This window comes from Kryptolebias marmoratus, linkage group LG4, assembly GCF_001649575.2.
Source record: "Kryptolebias marmoratus isolate JLee-2015 linkage group LG4, ASM164957v2, whole genome shotgun sequence".
Lineage (NCBI taxonomy): Eukaryota > Metazoa > Chordata > Actinopteri > Cyprinodontiformes > Rivulidae > Kryptolebias > Kryptolebias marmoratus.
In genome coordinates, this window is record NC_051433.1 from 20,938,284 (window position 1) to 20,959,127 (window position 20,844).

At 42.2% G+C, this 20,844-nt stretch overlaps 1 protein-coding gene across 1 annotated transcript in view; it reads right to left on the reverse strand.

The window, feature by feature from the left end:
- lrig1 (leucine-rich repeats and immunoglobulin-like domains 1) overlaps positions 1-8,464 on the reverse strand; it is a 31,846-nt gene extending 23,382 nt beyond the window's left edge. The window contains exon 1 of the mRNA XM_017429978.3: positions 8,277-8,464. Within this exon, the coding sequence (XP_017285467.1) occupies positions 8,277-8,464 (188 nt within the window). The remainder of the gene's footprint in view (positions 1-8,276) is intronic.
- Between the last annotated feature and the right edge of the window lie 12,380 nt (positions 8,465-20,844).

The following is a 20,844-nucleotide window of genomic DNA, read 5'->3' on the forward strand; positions in this document are numbered from 1 at the left end:
AATGCGGTCCATTTCAGAGCATCATAAACCTGGTCAAAGAATAACCTGCCCGTCAGAGAGCCAGGCACACACACACACACACACACACACACACACACACAAACACACCGCTCTTCCTGTCATTAAAGGCCGCTTTATGGCTAAGCAACTGCAGTGAGAGTGTACACAAAGCTAACACTAGCTCCAGGCCACTAATTTACACACAAGACATACAGGGGAGGGGAGGGGGGGCGGGGGGATATCTTATCAGCTCTGACAAGGTTAAAAGCATAAGCCAGCCATAATAATGATAAATCTAATGCACTAGTAAAGGTAAGATCACAGAAAAGCAAGAAGTGATCACATTTGCATAACAACCCCCCACCCCCATGCCCCCCACCCCCTCCTCAAAACTGCTAACAAAGAACCAGCTCGAGCCTTTGAAATCAGCCAGGCTGGAAGTTTTGGCTCCCTTTCTGAAGACGGCCCACATCTTGGGGCCACGTGCAGCAGCACCGCTGATCTGAGACCAGGGCAGGAAAGCGCTCCAAACGAACGGGGGGGGGGAAGCGCGCACTGGCCTGAGGCGACACCCCAGCTCGGACACCCGAACAGGTCCGAACTCCCCCCCCCGCAGTCTAAGCGTCTCGGCCCGTGCGCGCGCTGGATCGTAGTCCAGCGTTCGAAAACACTCGGCCGTGTTGTGATGACAACGTAATTTGTTACAAATGGCGCCAGACAATATGAGCAGAGGGAAATGAGAGGCCCCAATTAATCAGGGAGAATAACATAAACACAACATGTCTGTTTAGTGGGGGCTATTGTTGCAGTGCGACATGACGGCTGACCTTATGTTGTTATCTTCAAAGTGAAGAAAAGGAGGATTTTGGCCAACTTTCCCCCCCCCTCTGGTTGATGTTCATTTTGCTCGCGAAGAAATAATTACCCACATTAGTATTAATTTCGTGAGAAGATGTCTAGACACTAAAGTTTTATTGCTCCTTTTTGGAAACAGGGCAACAGAAAGGTGCAGAGTGTCTGGTCCAAAAATGTGTTTGGTCCAAGTCTTTCCTTGCACTTTGAAGCCATGTGTGTTTTCTGGGCAGAAGCTGCATTAGTTTCGCAGCACCTCTCACTCTTTGTCCAAGTCATGCCTTTCTTTTCTCTCTCTCTCTCTCTCTCTCTCTCTTTTTTAATCTTCTCCAGATTTCTAAACTCTTACCAGATGTAGAGACTTCATAGATGATTCATTGATGAAACCCACTTTGTAGACACTGACTTTGAAGGAGAGAGGGGGAGAAAAAAAAAAAAGAAAAAAGAAAACTTGGCGCTCCAAAATATCTTCACAAAAGTGCCATCTATTCTGCAGACTGAATTCCTGCAGAATGACTTGTGGCAGCAGCTGTTTGATTATCATTAAAGCCAGAGTGAGGCCATGAGCTCATTCCATATCTTCATGTTTTTGTCAAACTTTATCTGCCGTTATTAGAGCGGGGGTCAAACTTAACGCTTTCTTCCTAATTTGTTCACAGCTAACATGAGCAAATCTAAACTTGTTAAAAGATGATTAGAGGTAATAAAAGAAGACTGTCTATATGGGGACTCCTGGTGCTTTTCCAAACACACAGACACAAGAGGAAGGAGAGAGGAGCAGCTGATAACAATCAGTGCCAGTGAGAATAAACCCTTCCAATCCCCCCAAGTTGGGACTTTAAAATATCCACCAGAGGACACACAAGTCATAAGGCTAGCAAAACTATGACAATAAACAAACTGGATATAATCACCTCTCGAACCACAAAATTACAAGGCTGCGGAGAGAGAAATGCCCCAGAAACCACAAGGGGCTCAGCCTCGCTGAGTGGTGCTGTTGTTACTGCATCTCTGCCCTGACCACTGAAATGTTCATGCGCTTAAGAAGATGACATATTTCTGCTGCTCAGTGGACAAAACAGTACGTGAGTCAGCTGGTCTGTCATGTTCAAGCTTAGCGGGGGGAAAAACACGGCCATGATACCGACGCATGAGCAAGACTCTTACCAAATTAGTTTTCGTACCCGCTTAAAAGCTAGAGCCGAGTAAAAACAACCTATAAAAAAAAAAGAAAGATGATCTTGTGCCATTAAAGCAGACTGTCCTGTAACATTTCATTTCCTCTGGCTTTTTTTGTGTGTTGGAACATGTGTGACGGTGGCTGAAGTTTCTGACCACTGACATAACTTCTACCAGCGAGCAGAACCATCCTGAAGGCAGCTGCAGTAGACCATAACATTAACAAAACACTTCCACGCAGTGGTTGGAAAATGCCCCCCCCCGCCTAAAATACACACGCCTCCCCTCATATTACCTCAGGCCAGGTGATCTGAAGCCTCACACACACACACACCCTGCCGAGCAGTCCACAACCAGCCGGCCGCTTCAGCTTCCAGTGGCTGTCATGAAACCACCGACACAAACCTATTTCCTGAGGGCAGAAGCCAAAACCAGCTGCCGGGGACGGCGCTCACCAGTGAGGCTTCTACTGTGAGGTTTAAGGCTACGGCTTAGGGTTGCAGAGCGTTTGTGTACAACAAGCAGTACGGTCAACATGTTTCATAACTTTTAAACAGATTAAAGGCCTAGCATGCATTAAAGGAATACATATCGCTCACCATCTTTTATGCAAAAGTTTTAAAATCATCACGCACAGCCTATGTGTTAGCTCGATATCTGTAAAACTGGCCATTATATAGCCATTTGGAGTCCAGAGGTAATAAATTATAGAGTTGTAAGAGGGACATCCAATAAGTTGAAAGTTTCATTAAAATCTGTCCAGTGGTTCATAAGATGTTTTGCTAAAAAACAGTGTTGACGCCAACAGGATATGCTAAAGGTTTAAACAAAGACCCGTTAGCACTCAGATCGTGTGTGGGGAGCCATGTTTAGGGTTGTTTTAAGTTCAGCTGACTGTGGCAGCCATTTGTGGCTGACTTCAAAAATTAATTAGTTGTAGATGTGCATTTAATGAGTATTATTTGCAAGTTCATTAAAATTCGTCCGGTGGTTTGTGGGATATTTTGGTAACGGACAGACACGCAAAGAGACACGGACGAAAAAAAAAAAAAGATTATTATCCGCCTTCGCCGTTCAGCGGCGGGCAAAGAAAAAAAAAAAAACTTACTGGAAATGTCAGAGTAAATGATTCAGGATCAAAGTGAATCTTGTATTCGCCTTATACAGACAAATGAAACTACAGACAAAGTCCATTACAAGTCTATAGCTTTCACATAAGGACTTTACAACCCTATATGAGCAAAGACGGAGACAAGCCAGCAAACAGACACCCGCTATTTGCTTCATCTCTATCCAGCGCGGCAATCACAGCCAAAATTAGCGATGCCCGAGCTTTTATTTACTTGCAAAAACCCCATTACGCCAGTGGCACTGTGGCTAGAAATGCTTTTTATACACATTACTGTGGCTGCAAATAAGATAAAGCACCACTCCTGAGGGGAAATATGTGACTGTGTGAGAGCAAACTTGCTTTGAATGTTGTTAGGCTATTCATCAATCATAAAGAGCAGGGAAACATAGGAGTCTAATGGTCAGTATGTTAAAGGTTAGGAGTCATGATGAAAAACAGGAAAAGATGTGGTTCTAAATGATATGCGTAACAAAACAGAGGCTTTAAATGAGCTCAAGTTTATCATCTTTAATGTTCTCTGTTAAAAAAACTGAAGACAAGATGTGATAAATAATTGATAAAGCACTATAATGAGATCATTGTTACTACAATAAAAAGTCTCTTAAAATCCTGGTGAATACGCTAATGAAATTGTCATTTTTTTACAGTTACACATATTTTTTCAAACCTCAACTCTTTTCAGTAACTTGTTGGCTCAGACTGCTCAGACACGGATGTGCCAACATGTTTGTTTCCCTGAATCCTCATTAAAGTTCTTTTCTCAAAGGACCGCCGCAATCATGGACCTTAAGAGTGATTATTTTGACAACTGGAAAGCGTTATTTTGTTTCCCTCCACCATGACTTGTGGCCTTATTTGTGCCACACAGGGCTTCAGACAGTTTCTGATGGATGAGCTACAGGCAGAAGCCTGCCCTCTGGCCACCTGTCCTACCTGAACAAATACACCTCCAAAGTACTTTTTTGCTCACAGAGTTTCAAATTGAACAATGAACTACAACCTTTAAGCAACACAGCAATGGTGGTCTATTTTTGTTTAATATCATTTATGCACCTGAGTTCATGCAACTGGGTAATTTATGCACTTATATTCTGTAAGTACAACCCTAATTCCAAAAATGTTGGGATGTTGAGTAAAATGTAAATACAAACAGAATGCAATTGTTTGCAAAGTTCATAAACCCAGATTTTATTTACAATGGAACACAGGAAGCTTATCAAAAGTTATACTAAAAAAAATGTGCAATTTTATGAAAAAAGAAGTTTTTTTTTAACTTGATGGTAGCAATACACCTAAAAAGGTTGGGAGAGAGCCATGTTTCCCACTGTGAAACATCTACTCTTCCTTTAACAACAATCTGTAAACATCTAGGAGCTGAGGAGAGCAGCTGCTGGAGGTTTTAATGGAAAATGTCATCCCATTCATGTCTGTTATAGGATTCAAGCTGTTCAACAGGCATGGGTCTTGTTTGCTGCCTTTTTGATTTTATGATGGATCAGTGTTTCCAATCGTTGAGAGGACTGGACTGCAGGCAGGTCAGTTCAGCACCTGGACTATAATACTACAAAGCCACGCTGTCATGGATGCAGGATGTGGTTTAGCATCGTCTTGCTGAAATATGCAAGGCCTTCCCTGAAAAAGAAGCGTATGTTGTTCCAGATAAGTAAGCTGCTCTAATGCACCCCCATACCATTAGAGAGGCAGTACAGACTTTCATCCTTGACCTTTGAGCGCAGAGACTTCTACAGATGACTGAAATATTTGAATGATGATTATGAGCTGAATTGAATTATGAGCTGTAGGTGATGGGATACTCAATGTCTTCGCATTTTTTGTCAGGGAACATTATTATGAAATTGTATAATATAACAACTTTTTAGAACTGGGTTTGCACCAGCAATTGTCACATCACACAAGACCACTAATTGATGAATTGTAATTGGTGTTTTAACATTCTGATGAAACAAATAGTATCACAGTTATGCCACTGTTGTAAAAGTTATAAGTACTAGAACTTTTTTCAGAGGTAAAGCTCCATTCAGTACCAACATATCCACTATGCAGCTTTTTATATATATTAAAATACAAAAATCTGGCATCATGCATTTCATTCTTTGCCACTGAGTGTAACTGCTGTAAAAAGAAAGAGTCACATGCTAAAAACAATCCTAGCAGCTTCAAAACCCTCATACATCTCAGTGAAAGTATGATAACTCACCATAAGGTCATTTTTCTTCCACGAACATCTGGATAATTGCAAGTCCCGAGGTCCATTACTTTAACCCCAATTTAAGAGCTTGTACAAAGATAACAACTACACGACACTGCAATCACTCCTCCGCCATAAATAAGGGTGGGAAAACAAGCTTCGTTTACTTTGTAGCAGATCTGTGCTCTCCGCTTGAGCAGTTTTAACCTTCTAACCATGAACGCATACAAAAAAAAAGAAGCTAATGTTAATAAAGCTACACGTATTTTGAAATAACTTGGGGGGTTTCTGACTGATTAACAGCTGCAGCAGCACAGTCTCCAGCCATTTATTAAACATTTGAACCTAGCAGGTGTTGAGAGTTTCCCCTCAAATCAATTTTATAGAAGGAAAAAAGGAAAGAAAGCTGGACCAGGAGTCTTGTAATTATTGACAACTATCAGCACTGTCCCTCCTACCGCTGCTGCTCCTGACATAACCGATTCCACGTTGGTTTCCCTTTGCTTTGATGAATGGAGTTGGAGATGGACGAACTCTGCTCATAAGCCAGGACGGACACACAGTCCAAGCTAACGACAGGCTTAAACTGTTACTACTCTTACTCCAAACACACACCGTCTTAAGCAAGGCCAACCATTAAGGAGCTCAAACTGTCTATCTGCCACACATAAGAAGTGACACACTCATTTGGTCAGGACTGGAATGCTTAAACTTGAATCACAATGAGCAACACGTCCAAATGGCCGCACTTGTATCTCTGAGTTTTACAGTAAGTCTGTAGTAACCCGTCTCGTTTACAGAGCCCAAGAAGACAACGGCTGGTTCCCTTTGAGTTGCTTGCCAACATAAAGTGACTATCTCAAGCTGTGTGGAAATATGCAACCCTAGGTGTTTTAAAAGATAATTCACCGCCATAAAGTCATTCCCTTTGAAAACAACAAGATTGCGGGTGCTTAAATCTTTACCGATAAGGATTTGGACGAGATAACAGGAGGAGGCTCGGAGCGACGCGGGGCTCACAGCAGCTGGGTTTTTTTTTTTTTTTAGACAGGACATTTGCACCACTATAAGACGAGCATTGTCCAAAAAGACAGGGGGTGCAGTGTACGTCCTTGTGTACACACATGATAAACTGCATGTGCACTTGAGCTCGGCTAAGTGGTGCTACATGGGCACAAGTGCCATTATTCATCTTTTTTCTTTTCTTCCTAGAAGACTTTTTTTTTTAAGTTGCATTCCTGACTTCACAGGGAAAGATAAACTGTTGTGCAGAGGAACCTGGCAGCCAGAGCGATGTTCGTGTTTAACCTCAGATTCCCAGCAACACACACACACACACACAAACAGATGCTGAAAAATCTGGAACAAGATGCCTAATTGTCACTGATGACTATCGATCACCACTGGACAAAAGCATCTGCAGGGGGAGAGTAAAAACACTATTTGGGAGGATAGAGAGTTGTGTTGTCTGCAAGAAAATTGTGTTATCCAGCATGATAAGCGCTGAAGCAACCAAACACAGGAGGCTGTTTCATAAAAAAAAATGTCCTAAATTGGCTCATTTCCTTAATGAGCTTGCAGACAGGGTACGAACTGTTGTCAGCCATCCTCAGGCTGGGAAAGCGATTCATTCACTTGAAACTTAATTTGTGAACTATGGCTTACAGCACAGAAAGTGAAATGTGAGCAATACCTGTCTGTAGTGTGACTGAGTAATGAAGATGTTTATTTGTTAGGGCACATTTAACTCCTCCTGAGGAAACTGTTCACTGCATCTCAAGAAACATGAAAACATCTTCAGAAAACTAGTTAGAAAGCCATCGTTCAATAATCGAACACAGTGAAAGTAAATACGAGTACTGCTGGACGATGCTTTTCTAATTAAAATAAAAATTAAAAAGCATCTTCCTGCGTAATAAACGTGTCGTTCTGAGGCAAAGCATTTCACCTCCAAACATTTTGGAGTACTTTTTTTTATAAAACTACAATGTTGCCTTTCCACCTTCTCCTATAGTGTTAAAACTAAAACTTGACAGATGATAGTGTTCTGTGAGCGATGCCAATCTCTACGAATCAGAGCAGCCGATGGCCGATATACAACGCCGATTTTCGGTGGTCGTTGTGCTCTTTCCGTTTTCCAATCGCTAAACCTAAAAAAAAAAAGGCATTTGTTATCTTTCTCAGCTAAATTGTGGACTACAGGGGAGGCAGTTTTGCTGCGTCTTCCTTTTTTCCTACTGGGTAAATCGGTTATGTACGCACACAGATGTCTGCCAGCCGATTATTATTATTAGACCGGTCAGCCGATTAATCGGTCTGACTGACGATTGCGCTGGAACTAAAATGGACAGTAAAAAGCCTTGTCCCGGGCAATAAAAGTGCATCTGTGAAGCAAAACATTCCACCTCCAAACATCAGGAGAACATTTGTGTTTTTTATGTAGTCTTGAAACACCTGCTGAACTGTTGGAAACATACCCAAACTTCCCAAGCTTTTACACAGATTTGTTGTCCTTTAGGGTGGAGGGGGAAAAAAAAGGATGTATGTGTGCATTTAAAAGCAATACTACTAATTAAACCAAGCCACAATGAGCCTGAGGATTGCCTGCCTCATTGTAACAACCTGTAATAATATAGCTGGTTTGCACGACTAATAAAAAGGTATCAGAAGAAAGTTTTATCACTGTTTTAAAGCTCTGGTTATCATAAAGGCATGGCTGCTGTGACAGCTGCTTTCACTCCCCCAGTTAAAAGTTGAGGGTCAGCTCGAGTCAGAGTCACAAACATCTGCTCCGAGTCCTGTTTGACTCGCTTTCACATTCAAAACACACAAATAAAAGGTGTTAAGCCCGTTATAGGCTGGTTAATAAATAGGTTAGCAGGTTTTTTGTTTTGTTTCACTTACAAGGAAACAGTCCCGACAGGAAGGTCCAGAGGTGTAGCCGTCAGCTCCAGGCTGCTGCAGTCCACTGAGTCCCCGCTGCAGGTACAGGTCTGGGGACACGACGAACCCGAGCCCAGTCCGTAGGAGGCTAACATTAAATATAAAACACATCGACACGCACATCCAAGCCGTCCCAGGGACGCCGCCATTTTGTATCCAGTATTTTTTAATCGCGCGGCCACTGAGCTCTCCCGCTGCCCGCAGTGTTAATGGAGCTCCGGGGAAAGGAAAAGCGCTTTGAAGCGCATGAATCGTCTCGCCCGGGGACACACGGGGCCTAGCAGAGACAACTTCGCCGGAGCAGAACGACGTCCGTCTCCAGAGGATTCATTTCTCGGACAAGTCTCCGCTCCAACTTTTCTGCCCCCGCTCGGCTGCCTTGTCCGCCGCGGGTTTTTAAAATCAAAGGTAACTCACAAACGAGGCAGTGCCGACGGGCTCGTACGTCTCCGTGAACTTAAAATATCAGCGTGTCCATTAAAGGGTGAAAAAAAACTATCTCTCGTTGCTTTAAAAAAAAAAACTAAAGTAAAATAAAAACAACTCAGCGGCTAAGTGTTTAAAAACACTTCGCCCGAGTTGTTCTCGGTTAAAGTAGTTCTCCCCTCGACAGCACAAACTTCTGGTTAGTGTTGGAGAAAAAAATGGTCACCAAGAAGTTAAAAGCGATGTAAATAAGTTAGGGAAAGTGGTGAAAACTCCAGCGTTGAGCTCTCAAAGCCGAGCGCTTCTTCTTCTTCTTCTAGTCCAAATCTGAACAGCGGCTCACCGCATAAATCCAACTCCGAAACACGAACTCGGTCCCGTCCGCAGAAACTCAGCCCCGACAGTTTATCAGGTGCAGTCTGCGGTCACACGATCTCAACCACCCGATTAATAGCAAAATAGGGTCCCCCCCCCCCTCCTTCCGACCGTGTTTTCAGACCATGAGTTTTCTCCTTTCCCGAGTTACTTTTCCTTTTTCTTTTTTTTCTCGCTCCGCAGTCCCACGTTGGAAGGCACAACAGCAATTTCACGCTCCGCCCACATATCGCTCTAATCGGCCAATGGGATTTGACGGCCGGACGAAACCCCAACCCGATTGGTCGATTCTGAATCTCCGCCCTCCTCTTCAGAGCCCTTGAGCGGCTGTCACTCAGCGGTGCCAGGTCCCGCCCACGTTTCCCACCCCGGGGTGTGAAACCGCACCGCCGCCCCTCACTCTCACTGCTTCTTAAAGACACAATCACCCAGATCAAGCGCTGTAATCGCATTATAACAAGCCTTAATGGCATAATTGGTTTGGATGCCCTAATAATTCCTCCATGACATCAACATTTGCATGCAAAGGAAAGAGGCAGAGGGAAAGCAATAAACAGTGGTTTCATCCTATCAGATCTGAAGAGAGGAAAAAAACAAATAGTTGTTTTTACTTTATTATTTTAACCCTTTTACAAAGATCATCAGTTCACCACTCACTTCTATACTTGCTTAAATGCTGTTTAAACTCGTAAACAACTATTCTAATTATTCAGTTTTAGTTTGAGTGTTTGACTAGTGTATTGATTTAGAATATGAGCCCAAAATTCACTTCATAAGCTTTTAAATGTCTTTGAAATAAAGCAGAATACACGAACTGAAGCACTTACATGGTTTCACGAACAACGGGTAAAACTTGGTTTGATAAGTGAAAGGTCTAAAACATACACTGTGTGTAATATGCAGTCAGATTATAGCACTTGATAATATTTAACAAGTAATCACTTTAGTCTGGAGCCCGTGAACAAAAGCTTCAAATAAATGCTGAGTTCAAAAGCTTTCCCTTTACTTTTATAAGCCAGTGGAGTAAGTATATTAAAGGATACAAAATGAAATAAAATCATTAGACTGCTCAACTAAAATGTGTTATTTGGGAGATTTATTGTGGCGCTTTAGAGTTTACCTTTTTTCACTGCTGTCTGTGAGTGCTATGAAGGCTGCAAATATTTTAGGAAGGTGTGTCTGAGTACATGCTTTTGCAGTGTGTGTGTGTGTGTGTGTGTGTGTGTGTCGTCCATCTGGACCGATCTTTCCACCATGTGATCCTGCCCTGTAATGGCCGCATGATTGCCCCCAAAATTCTTCCCAAATGCTAAAATCACGCTTGCCCGTCCGTCGTCTCGGAGATGCACATCTGTGATAAATCAGCAGCTGTCAGCCTCCTGGCCCCCGTGGACACTTTCTTTCCTCATTGCGTTTTTTTTTTTCTTTTTTCCTTCTTCTTCTTGGCACTGACAGATAGTTTTGATTGATTTTTGTCAGAGCTATTGTGATCGCTTCGTGTTGGGAGAAGGCCCAGATTTCATTGCCATTAATCACAATAGCGAGGGCGCAGATATTCGCACCTGCAGCACTGCAGGCAGTCTGGTGGCACCATTCCTTGTTCCCTTTCCAGTGAACAGACAAAGGTTTCATATTGCATTGTGTGCGTGAGCACAGTTGCCTACAGGTGAGGCCTTCAGCTCCAGAAGGAAAATAACTGAGAAATGAGACCCTGTTAAAACATGACCGATGAAAACTGAGTAAAACAGACGGATTCCACTAAGTTTGCACTGATCCTGTATGACTTCATGTAAATGATTTGTTAATATCTTACCTGTTGTAGATAGCGTCTTGAGTTTACGTCCGACGGGACAGATAAGCTAACGACTAATTTGAACACAAAAGATTTTAAGTGTATTTATGCAGCCAAAAAGCAACTTCAGTAACAAAGATTCCACAAGTGCTCACAAAGACGTTGACTCATAAACCTTTTCGCCACGGCCCAGTTTGCATTTCACAATTATTTACATAAACAGTCGGTCATTTCCGAGTGGAAATAGCACCAGCAGCGGAAACAGGTAGGATTTCCAGGACATCCGGGGTCCCATCTGGCAGGACTTTCATAATATTTCTGCCAAAACACCTGTGTAATGTGAAATGTAATTGAACGTGAAAGTTTAAATAACAGAATTTGCGTTAAGCATTGAGAATTTGCACCCTGCGTCTTCATACGAGGACATTGCATTGGAAAAAAAATGGACACCAAACAAAAGCCCGGTTCTCAGGAAGTGGGCCCATTTGGATTACACTGACGGGCTAAAAATGACCTAGAACAAGTCCAGTTTTCTCATTTTTGTAGCGGTTCGTGAGAATGCGGTTATTTAAACGTTGACATAGCAGTCAGTTTTGCATTAGATGGTTATTTTGGCCAAAATATTACGTCACCACAGCCGACATTGTCCCTGGACGGCCCGGAAGCTCTTCATATCGCTGCAGCTGGTGCTTTTTATGCTTACAAATCACTGTAGAATTCAATATAAATAATCATGTAATCCAATAGTGACATGATGTAAGGGTTTATGAAATAGCAATCACGTAAACCGCTGTTTTTAGATGGCAGCAAACCACTATGTTCTTTGCCACGTTCAGACTAGTCATTAGCTCATCAGACTTGTTGGATGTAGTCTCTATTTTTCCAATCTGAAGCCATTCTAAAAGCTATCCACATTGGGTGAGGTTTTAAATATTTCCAACTTTTACACAGAAACACACTTTAAAATGGCCAACCTAGTCCTTTAAAACATACACATTGTTCACTCTAAAACAGCTGCATGAAGTATTTGCTAGTAAATAATAAGAAAATTACGTGTCGGCTACATTTTCGTTTAAAAAAATGTTGAGTTCTAACTGAATCTCATCTCAAAATCTGATTTGGGAATGAAGACGTTAGAATGTTATTTAATCACGTCTTCTTTTTGCAAACACTAAACTATCCTTTTAAGGTCTAATGCTGAAACTGTCTCCATGTCCAAATGTTGCCTCAGACATTTAACATTACACCAACCACAATTTCCTTATTAAATAATATTCTCCCAAGTTGTAATGATTTCTGATAGCCACTTTAACGGTCAAACTGACCTTTTTATTTTATTTTCCACTTCATTATTTCTGATCTGGTATTTCGGACCATCTGTGGTCCGTGCACATCTTCGACACATACGGGCGGAGGTCCTCCATCAGAGCTATTCAAAGTATGCTCAACCTTACATTTGGACGTTCCTTCAACAGGCACGGTATGTGGACACAGGTACTTTGGGGGTCTATTTCAAGGGGACTGTTGACACGTCTTTTAATGTGATTTATTCCACGGATCACCTGCTGTAGAGGACTTGGGTCACAAATAACTGTGACTAGAAGGACAGTCCTTTGCCAAAGTCAGAGCCCAAGGTTATAATTTCAGTCTGCTGTTTTGGTGATGGACCACGTTTCCACCGAATTCCAGGAAGTTCAGACTGGTGCTGAGAAAACCGAGCAAAAACGTATTCAAAGACAGAAAACCAAAGTCATATATGTCTTGTCTTTTACCTTGAAGGAGGAATATTACAGCAGGCAGTTTACAGGTTCAAACGTTTGATCAGAAGCATGTCACACATTTGTTTTCCATACTGCCAATTACTTTGTTTAAATATAAGTTTTACTATTGGTGGTTGCATTCCGCAAAGTTGAATAACCTGCTTGTTAATATACAGCATTTTATTTTGACAGTACATATCCTCCCACTGGCCGTGAATGTTGTGTTAACACCTTATTGATTCAATAGAAAATAGATTTTGTTTAGTACTAAACAGACAGAATCAACACTGGAAGGGAAGAATGGGGAGCCCCTACGACTTTAACGCCGTTTTTTTCCAGCTCACGCAACCCAATTTTGACCTTCGTGCTGCTGTGGGAAATCGTGACTGATGAGAAGAGTGAGTCCGTCATGAACGGTGCGTTGGAAAAAACATAAAAGGTTAATGGCCGAACCAGATGACCCAATCAGGCGTCCTTTAGGTGTACAATACAAATGCGGGCTGGTGGCATAGAATTGAAGCGCCAATGCAAACCTGCCTAGAAATTTAACATCCAGCACAAAAAAAAGTGGAAACTGTAGTTTCTTTTAGTTGTACGTGATGAGTCAACTGCATGTATCGATCGCATTTCACTTTCTTTAGGTCGGAAAGCGGTGGTGTTGAAGAGGGCGGAGGGTTTAAGGCCTGGAGAGATTCATCACGCTCATCTTACTGGAATCTTCAAAGATAACAAACCATCTGCTGCAGCCATTCATCAAGCATAAAATAGAAAGGCGTGAAGCCCGGCCAACTCATCATACAGGGGCCTGGATGGCTAACGGGTGGAGCAGGAGGGTGGAAATGCCTTGCTAATAGGAAGCAGAAAAGAAGGTCTGGGCATTTCTGTCAAAGCAGGCTGCCGGCTAAGATGTATGATACGTGGCCTACGAGGTGGGGAACAGATGTTTAGAGAGGACTATAAAAGAACAACATCAGTGGGATTGGAACGATGCGGAGGAATTCTTCTCATACATTTTTTGGCCAAAGTCTTGCACCATCAGTCATGTCCCTTCATGTCCTAAATGTCATAGATGTAACTGTTAAGCTCTGCCTCATTTAGTTTGCTGTGATGTTTGAATATACAAATTAGCCCATTCTTTGGCCTTTGCCCATTTGTTTTTTTTTTTGTAATGTTATCCAGTATTTGTTTAATACCCTCGTAAATCTTCATCTCCAGTGCCAGTTCAGACAAGTTAGATTGGTCTCGGTCTTGTTTTTTTTTTGTTTGTTTGTTTTGTTTTTGTTTGTTGAAACTCCAGCAGTTTGAAACTGATTTATAAACACCCCTGTTCCAATGTGGATATGATCAGTTTTTGTGTTTGCTGTGTTTCTATCATGATATGTCTCCCAGCATACACAAATCCCCATATGGACATGTTATAAATGTAAAAAATAATTAATAAATACTAAATATATATAATATATATATATATATATATATATATATATATATATATTTCACTTTCTTTGTTGTAAATCTGCTCTACAAGGAAAAAAAGTAAAAGAGAGAATAATGGTGCACTTCATTTGTAGCTGGCAGTTGGATTTTTCCAAGTTTCTTGTAGGAAAACTCAGCTGGAATATCCCCCAAAGTCAGATATACAATTAGGAAAGTTGGACCAATTTCACCAGCCTCATCCTCAAAATCCAGCATAAAACCAGCAGAGATCTGTGGTAATAAATTCTTTCATAGCAGGTCTCTCCATTTGTGACAATAAATCCGTCACACCAAACTGTTCAACCACTTTTACTAAAGACACTGCTGTAGATTTTAAATGTGCAAAGTCGAGCACTAGCAGCAATTATATGACATACGACTGATGTTAGCTAGCTTTGTCAGTGAGCCAGAGCCTCGGGTTCTCCTACTTGCGACTTGAATACAATCAGCTCAAGTAAGACATCATTTCAGCTCCGAATCCCACATTCTGGCTAAATGAAACTTCTGTGCAGTTTCTGGTAAAAGTGTGACAAATGTGTTTCCCTGAACATTAGCTTAAAGTTGGAGTTCAAATCTTTTTAAATGGGATTCGGGGAAAAGGTTGTGAACAACTACTATCTTATGTGGTTGTAAATAGCTCTTTGAATGACTTCCGTGTGGAGAATTAGAGTTTTATTTCTGACAGGGACTGATGGGCTAATGTCTAGTCCCAGTGAAGCAAAGACAAAAGTTTTGCCACCTTAAAACAACTCCAATCTCAGAAATTTCATAGACTGACATTGGAGTTGTGTTACGAGAGTGGTAGAGTGGTCTTGGCCCCGGTCAAACCAGCTGTTAGCTCGTCAGAATTAAACAAACCGCTATTATTGCAGGTAAGATATTAACTGTTCATTCCGGTTAAATGAATCCTGACTCTTTTTGTTCTTGGCAAGTGTTTTCAGTAAAAGAGCGACAGTTAAGGCCAGCTATTATTAACCCAAACAAAAACCTCAGTTCTGTTTGTTATAAGGAGATTTGTTTGACATGTTATGGTTTTTTGTGTGACAAGTCTTTTGTTGAACTTTTTCCATAGTTTTGTGAACAATTGGGGATTAGAGTTTGCTTCATATAAACAAAGCCATGCAATTATGCAATTTGCACATCTAATTATGTCAAAAGCTACAGATTGGAGCAATACATTTGACCAGATGAGCAAAAAAAAGCCAAACAAATCCAACATGTGGGAAGGCGCTCTGATAAAACTGAGTTCCGTCCAGCCACCTGATCTGCAGGTGTCCAAACAGCACAGCTCCTGCTCCTCTCCCAACAGGTTTTATTTCCATCCGCACTGAAAGAGTGCTAACATTTACAGTTACAATGCGCGGAGTGAGTCAGGCCGCGCCGTGCCAACTTTCTGTCAGCGGGAAAGACATCGCAGCCCATCAGCCCAACGGCACGCATTGAGAGACGAACTGCACCACCCCCCTAACCTGTTCCATCACGAGGCGTAGGTGCGGTTCGAGGAGCTCTCCCTATCTGTCGTGCTTTTTTTTTTTTTTTTTTTTTTCAAAGCCACTCATGTCAGCTGAAATGAAGGTATGCATTGTTGAACGGAGGACCAAAATGGCAATTGGTTTCCAGATCTTTTCAGCGGGTGTTTACTTGTGTCTACATTGCTCACATCCTTACCCTGCCGAGACAAAAAAAACCAAGTCACGGCTTCTTGCTTCTCAGCTTTTCTTTTTTTTTTTTTTTTGGTTTTTGTTTTCTTTTTTGACAGGCAGGGTGAAGAAAGGTGACTCTTTTGTGTATTTGCCTGTGGTTGTTTTTTTTTGTTTTTTTTTTAATAGAATGTTTTATAAAAGAAGAGATGGCCTAGAACAGTTTCTGTTCAAGGAGAGGAATGTGCTTTAGTCCTTCTTTGAAAGGTGTTTGCTCCGTTGCAAGGCTCCAGCAGCCAAACAGGTTTTTGTGTGCCAGAACTTTTTCTTTCGTTTGTGTGTGTGTGTGTGAAGGCCTTTGCAATAAACAGGACCCCATTCTCTCTTTTATCATGGACTCATACTTGCTCTTTCCTCAAGGTCCATATACAGATTTTTTTGTTGTTGTTGTTGTATAAACTTCTCCGTGCTCCTTCTGTAGCCCAACACGCATTTTGTTTAACACTCTCTACCTACCCAATATATATATATATATTTTTTTCTAACCCAATCATTTTAAAATCAGCAGACCTACTTTTGACCGGCCACATTTTACAACTGATTACACTCTAGGCCTTGTGTTGCAAACATCTGCTGAGTGGCTAGATCAGAACGGTCTACCAGTCTAAATTCAATTAGGCCCTGAAAACACACTCAATGAAACTACAGGCCAGGGGTGGAAAATTACATTTATTTGAGGTAACTGGATACCCATTTACTGGTGAACTATACAGCCTCCCTCTTGGTGTGTGTTGTATAAGTTCACAAGCAATTCATTCAGCATCATTACATTATCTTAGGTGTATCATTAGCTGTGGAGAAATGGCAATTAGGCGCAGTGTTAGCTGATGCCAAAAAGTGTGTGTGTGTTTACCAGCCAGTGGGAAAAAAGGAAGCATTAAAAGCCACCCCCCCCCACCCTCTGAACCACATAAATTTGCATTTCAGTCAAACTACAACCTAATTTTCCGAGCTCTTCCTCTAAATATTCTAGAGCAGGTACACACAATGCAAATGTACTCATTGAGGACAACCACCCAGTGGGCTAATGAGCACGAGAACGGCATTCCATCAATGAAAAGAAGGAATCCATATAAATCAAACCTTTATTTTTTTTTTCTCCCCCTTTTACCAACCTGCTTCTCTCTCCTGTTTCACAACACTGAGGCCAACTCATTAGCGGAGGCTTTAGGAATGCCCGTATAGCTATGTGAAGTACAAAGGGAGAAAAGGCTGATCCCTCTTTCTCCTTTTTTTTTTTTTGTGCTCCCTCGCTTCTGACAAAGTACAGCCCCGGTGAATAGCGGAGGCAAAGGCAGGGCTGAATGGAGCTGGAAGGAGTGGGGCTCACTCATGCAGAGAGCTCCCAGCCCCTCTATACCTGCCCGGGAGAAAAGAGCGGCCAGCTGCTGCTGCTGAGGATTATTGTGGAAAGAGCCTCTTGGTGTTTGAGTTAAAGTCTGAGGTCACTCTTCAGGGTTTGACTGGAGGGGGTAGGGACTAANAATAGAGACCTTATGAAAGGAGCTTGGATGTGGCTGAATGCTGTGAAAGAAAGTGAGGAATGGACGTTAGGGAGGGATGGAAAGAAGAAAAAGTTAGGTGAGCAGGGGGGTGGGTGGGGGGGTGGTGGTATTGTGAGTTCAGTATTAAACCCATCCTCGTGCCCCCACTGTGCTCTTTAGGTTAGTCTTTGACAAAGATGGAGAGAGCCTCAGATTAATCCATCATAATCAAAATTAGCATGTTATAATGAAGCGGTTGGAGAAGTCCATTATTTGGGCCTAGTTCAAAGAGAGGGTTGACTTTGGAGCTGGGGTATGCAGATGCTGGCCAATTCAAGCTTAGCGGGGCCTCTGTTGAAGCTCAACAAGAGAAATGTGCCTTGAAGGCCCTTTAGATGCATGTTTGGTACAGCAGAGGGTCACACAGCAGGCCTCCTATGCTTTTATCCAAGTTGTTGAGAGATTTTCAAGAATACCCCGGTTGTGGTACAAATTGTGGATTTATTTTTTAGGAAGCATTTTCTTTTTCTTTTTACACAAGTTGGTGTTGGACGATCGAGTTTAAAACGCTCGTTTAATCATTTCCCCCCTGTTACCTATAGGCTGTTGCTTTTGTTGATTGTACCTCCAGTTTCTTCAGTTTTTCTCTTAATCCCCCCCGTCTTCCCCCCCGGCCTTCGCTGCTGCTAATAGGATAATGGCTGCCATGTTATGCACACTTAAAACCCACAGAGCAGCCAGCGCTGAGGGCTGTGTGTGTGTGTGTGAGGAAAGCAACTTGTGTTTGAAAGTCTGTAAAAGGACATTAGAGGCATTGCAGAGGCAGTACATTTGAACTTTTTCCCCTTCAGAAGAAAAGTTTAGGAAATCCGTTCCTTTGGTTCTGGATAGTAAAGTTGAATTACAGAGTAATTTATAAGCCATTGAAAATGTGGCTGGTTGTTTTAGCCATGTGTTTATTGGGAAGCATGCAGCCAGCAACCAAAGTTTTTTTTTTTTTGACCTTATCTAAATTTTGGGCAGATTTTGAAGTGCTTAAACATATGTTTGTTGCTTCTGATGTGCATTCCTCCTTTTTATTATGGCTTCTGGACAGTCTTGCAGGTCTCCGAGCTCTCTGCTGACTGTTTTAAGACCTGAAAGTCCCATATCTTCTTGAATAAACAAAATGTGAAACGAAAGAGACAGACATGAAAGGAAAAAGGGAAAATCAAATTTCCTACTGTTTCCTTCTTTGTGAAAGAACACTTACTGGAAATAATGCTGAAGGAAAAGGAGACCTAGAACTGCCAAGGTTTTTGCATTCATCTGGTAAAGTCCTCAACAGACACAGGGCTATTTGCTGCATGCAGCTTTTTTCTTCTTAGCTGTAATACTGGAATGCAGAGGTTCAGAAAACAAATGTGGCAAACCTAGCTTGCATGTGACTGAATGAGCATTCTATCATTCCAGCAACATGCATAGACACACCCAAGCAATGCACACTGAACGCAGTTTGTTGAACATGTGAAATTCCAGCACTGGAAAATCTATTTGTGCTGAAACTACCTTAAAAATGTAAATGAGAAACAGCCAAGTTGTGCGAACCAGTATTACCTTGGCATTTGTAAAAATACACTCACCAACAAATTGTTGATGTTGAGCACTTAGACAAAGAGGTGGAAATTAAACGAAACTTCAAGTCCTGAAAGGTCATGTGACTGCATTACAATGGTTACAATATAAGACTGATTGGATTTCAGAGATGGCAGTACAAACACACTGCTGGTCCCTCATTATTAGGGTGCAGCACCATCTCGGGCCTGGATACAAGAGGCGACTTGATGCAGAACGGAGTCAAACAGCTGTTGTGTCCTCTCCTGTGCCAAGTCAGCATGCAGTTGTTGGAAATGGAACCTCGAGATCCGACAAATCAGCCCAAAGCAAGCCATCTGAGCTAACCCCCACATATTCAGCTAAGAAAGATCGAGGTTCCTAGCTGGACATGAGAGGACCTCAACATGATGCAAGCAGTCCATAAACACGCATGCTGTGTGTCAAAAGGCATCGTTTTGTGGAAAGACTGTTGCAGTGTACTGCCTTAAGAGGGGTAAGACATGCAGCCAACACGTGGGACAGTGAACCCAAAGTCCAGCTAATGGCAGTTGTTGAAACATTATTATGGATAACACAGGATGTTGTAAAGAGGCCATTAGCTTTGTCAAAATGGTAGCCGCAGATACCATTGGGTTCTTCCTGCACAAACTGACAATCTACCCTTAGTGTGGTCTGTCTTGGGTGTCTGAAACCTTTACAACATGAGTGGGTAACCTCATGTATCCACTGGGTCACTGTGACATTTGTACACCCCACATACCAGACATTTGCACAGTACAGTCACCAAGCCTCATGCAATGTGACTCCTATCAAACTGTATCAAGTGCTGGTAATTCTGTCTAACACATCTACATGGCATCCTCTGTGTCTGGTGACCTTCACTCACTAGGTGCTTTCCACAACACAGTTCCACAGTATGGCTGAAAAGATGAGCCACACTTTAGGCTACCTCTGACCATTCATGAGTCACCAACTGAGTCACCCACATCCAGCAAAGATGTGCATCACAGAATCAAAGACACATGAAATGCACGTCGGACATCTTGTCGGTCATGTCAGGGTTTCTGAGCACTGCAGTCCGCACAGACCATCTGTCATTCCCAAATCTCTCTGCTGACTCATGAAGCTGGCTTCCACTTTCATGAGTCAGTTGTGGCTTAGAGGTGTGTCAGCTGCAGGTCGACTTCACCTCACCATGCTGCCTCAGTTTCTTTCTTTTTTTAAAACAAATCACATCAAGACGACGAGAACGCATCTCAGTTCTGACTTGTGAAATAATCTATTGTTTGACTGACTGCAGGATGCTCTGGCAACTGCCTGATAACGCTACCTCTCCACTTATGCACTCTTATGCCTGCACTAGGAATGCTTTACAAATCAAAACATTGACACACCCATCACTGGTCTACATGCAAGCTGAACTACGTGCAAATCAGACTACGTTAGAGGATGCAGTTTGCAAAACAGTGCCACATTTGATAGTTTAACATTTAGCAGCTAGCATACACAATCTTTACCATGTTTTTCATGCTAAAGTGAAAATATCCATTGGCTGGGGGAAAAAAAAAAAAACTTTCTACAAAACTACACGCATAAATTGGCCAACAAACACAGCAGCTACGAACACTTGGTGGATGTCGAAATTAGTGAGGAGCAGTCGTTAAATTCTCTTTCATAATGAGATGTGAACATCTGAGACTCGTGTTGTAAACGCCTTTTTATTTCATAGCTGAAGTCATCCAACAGGTTGCTGTTATTCCTCAATAGCTCGTTTCGGCCTCTGACAGCGATGAATTGTTGCCCCGCTGGATCTCTTCCACTGCAGCTGAACTTCTGCTGATCAACCTGACCTCTTGCACTCCGGACATGATGCGAGGATTTGTTTTACTCATTGAGTCCGAAGTGCCGGATGCCCCCCCC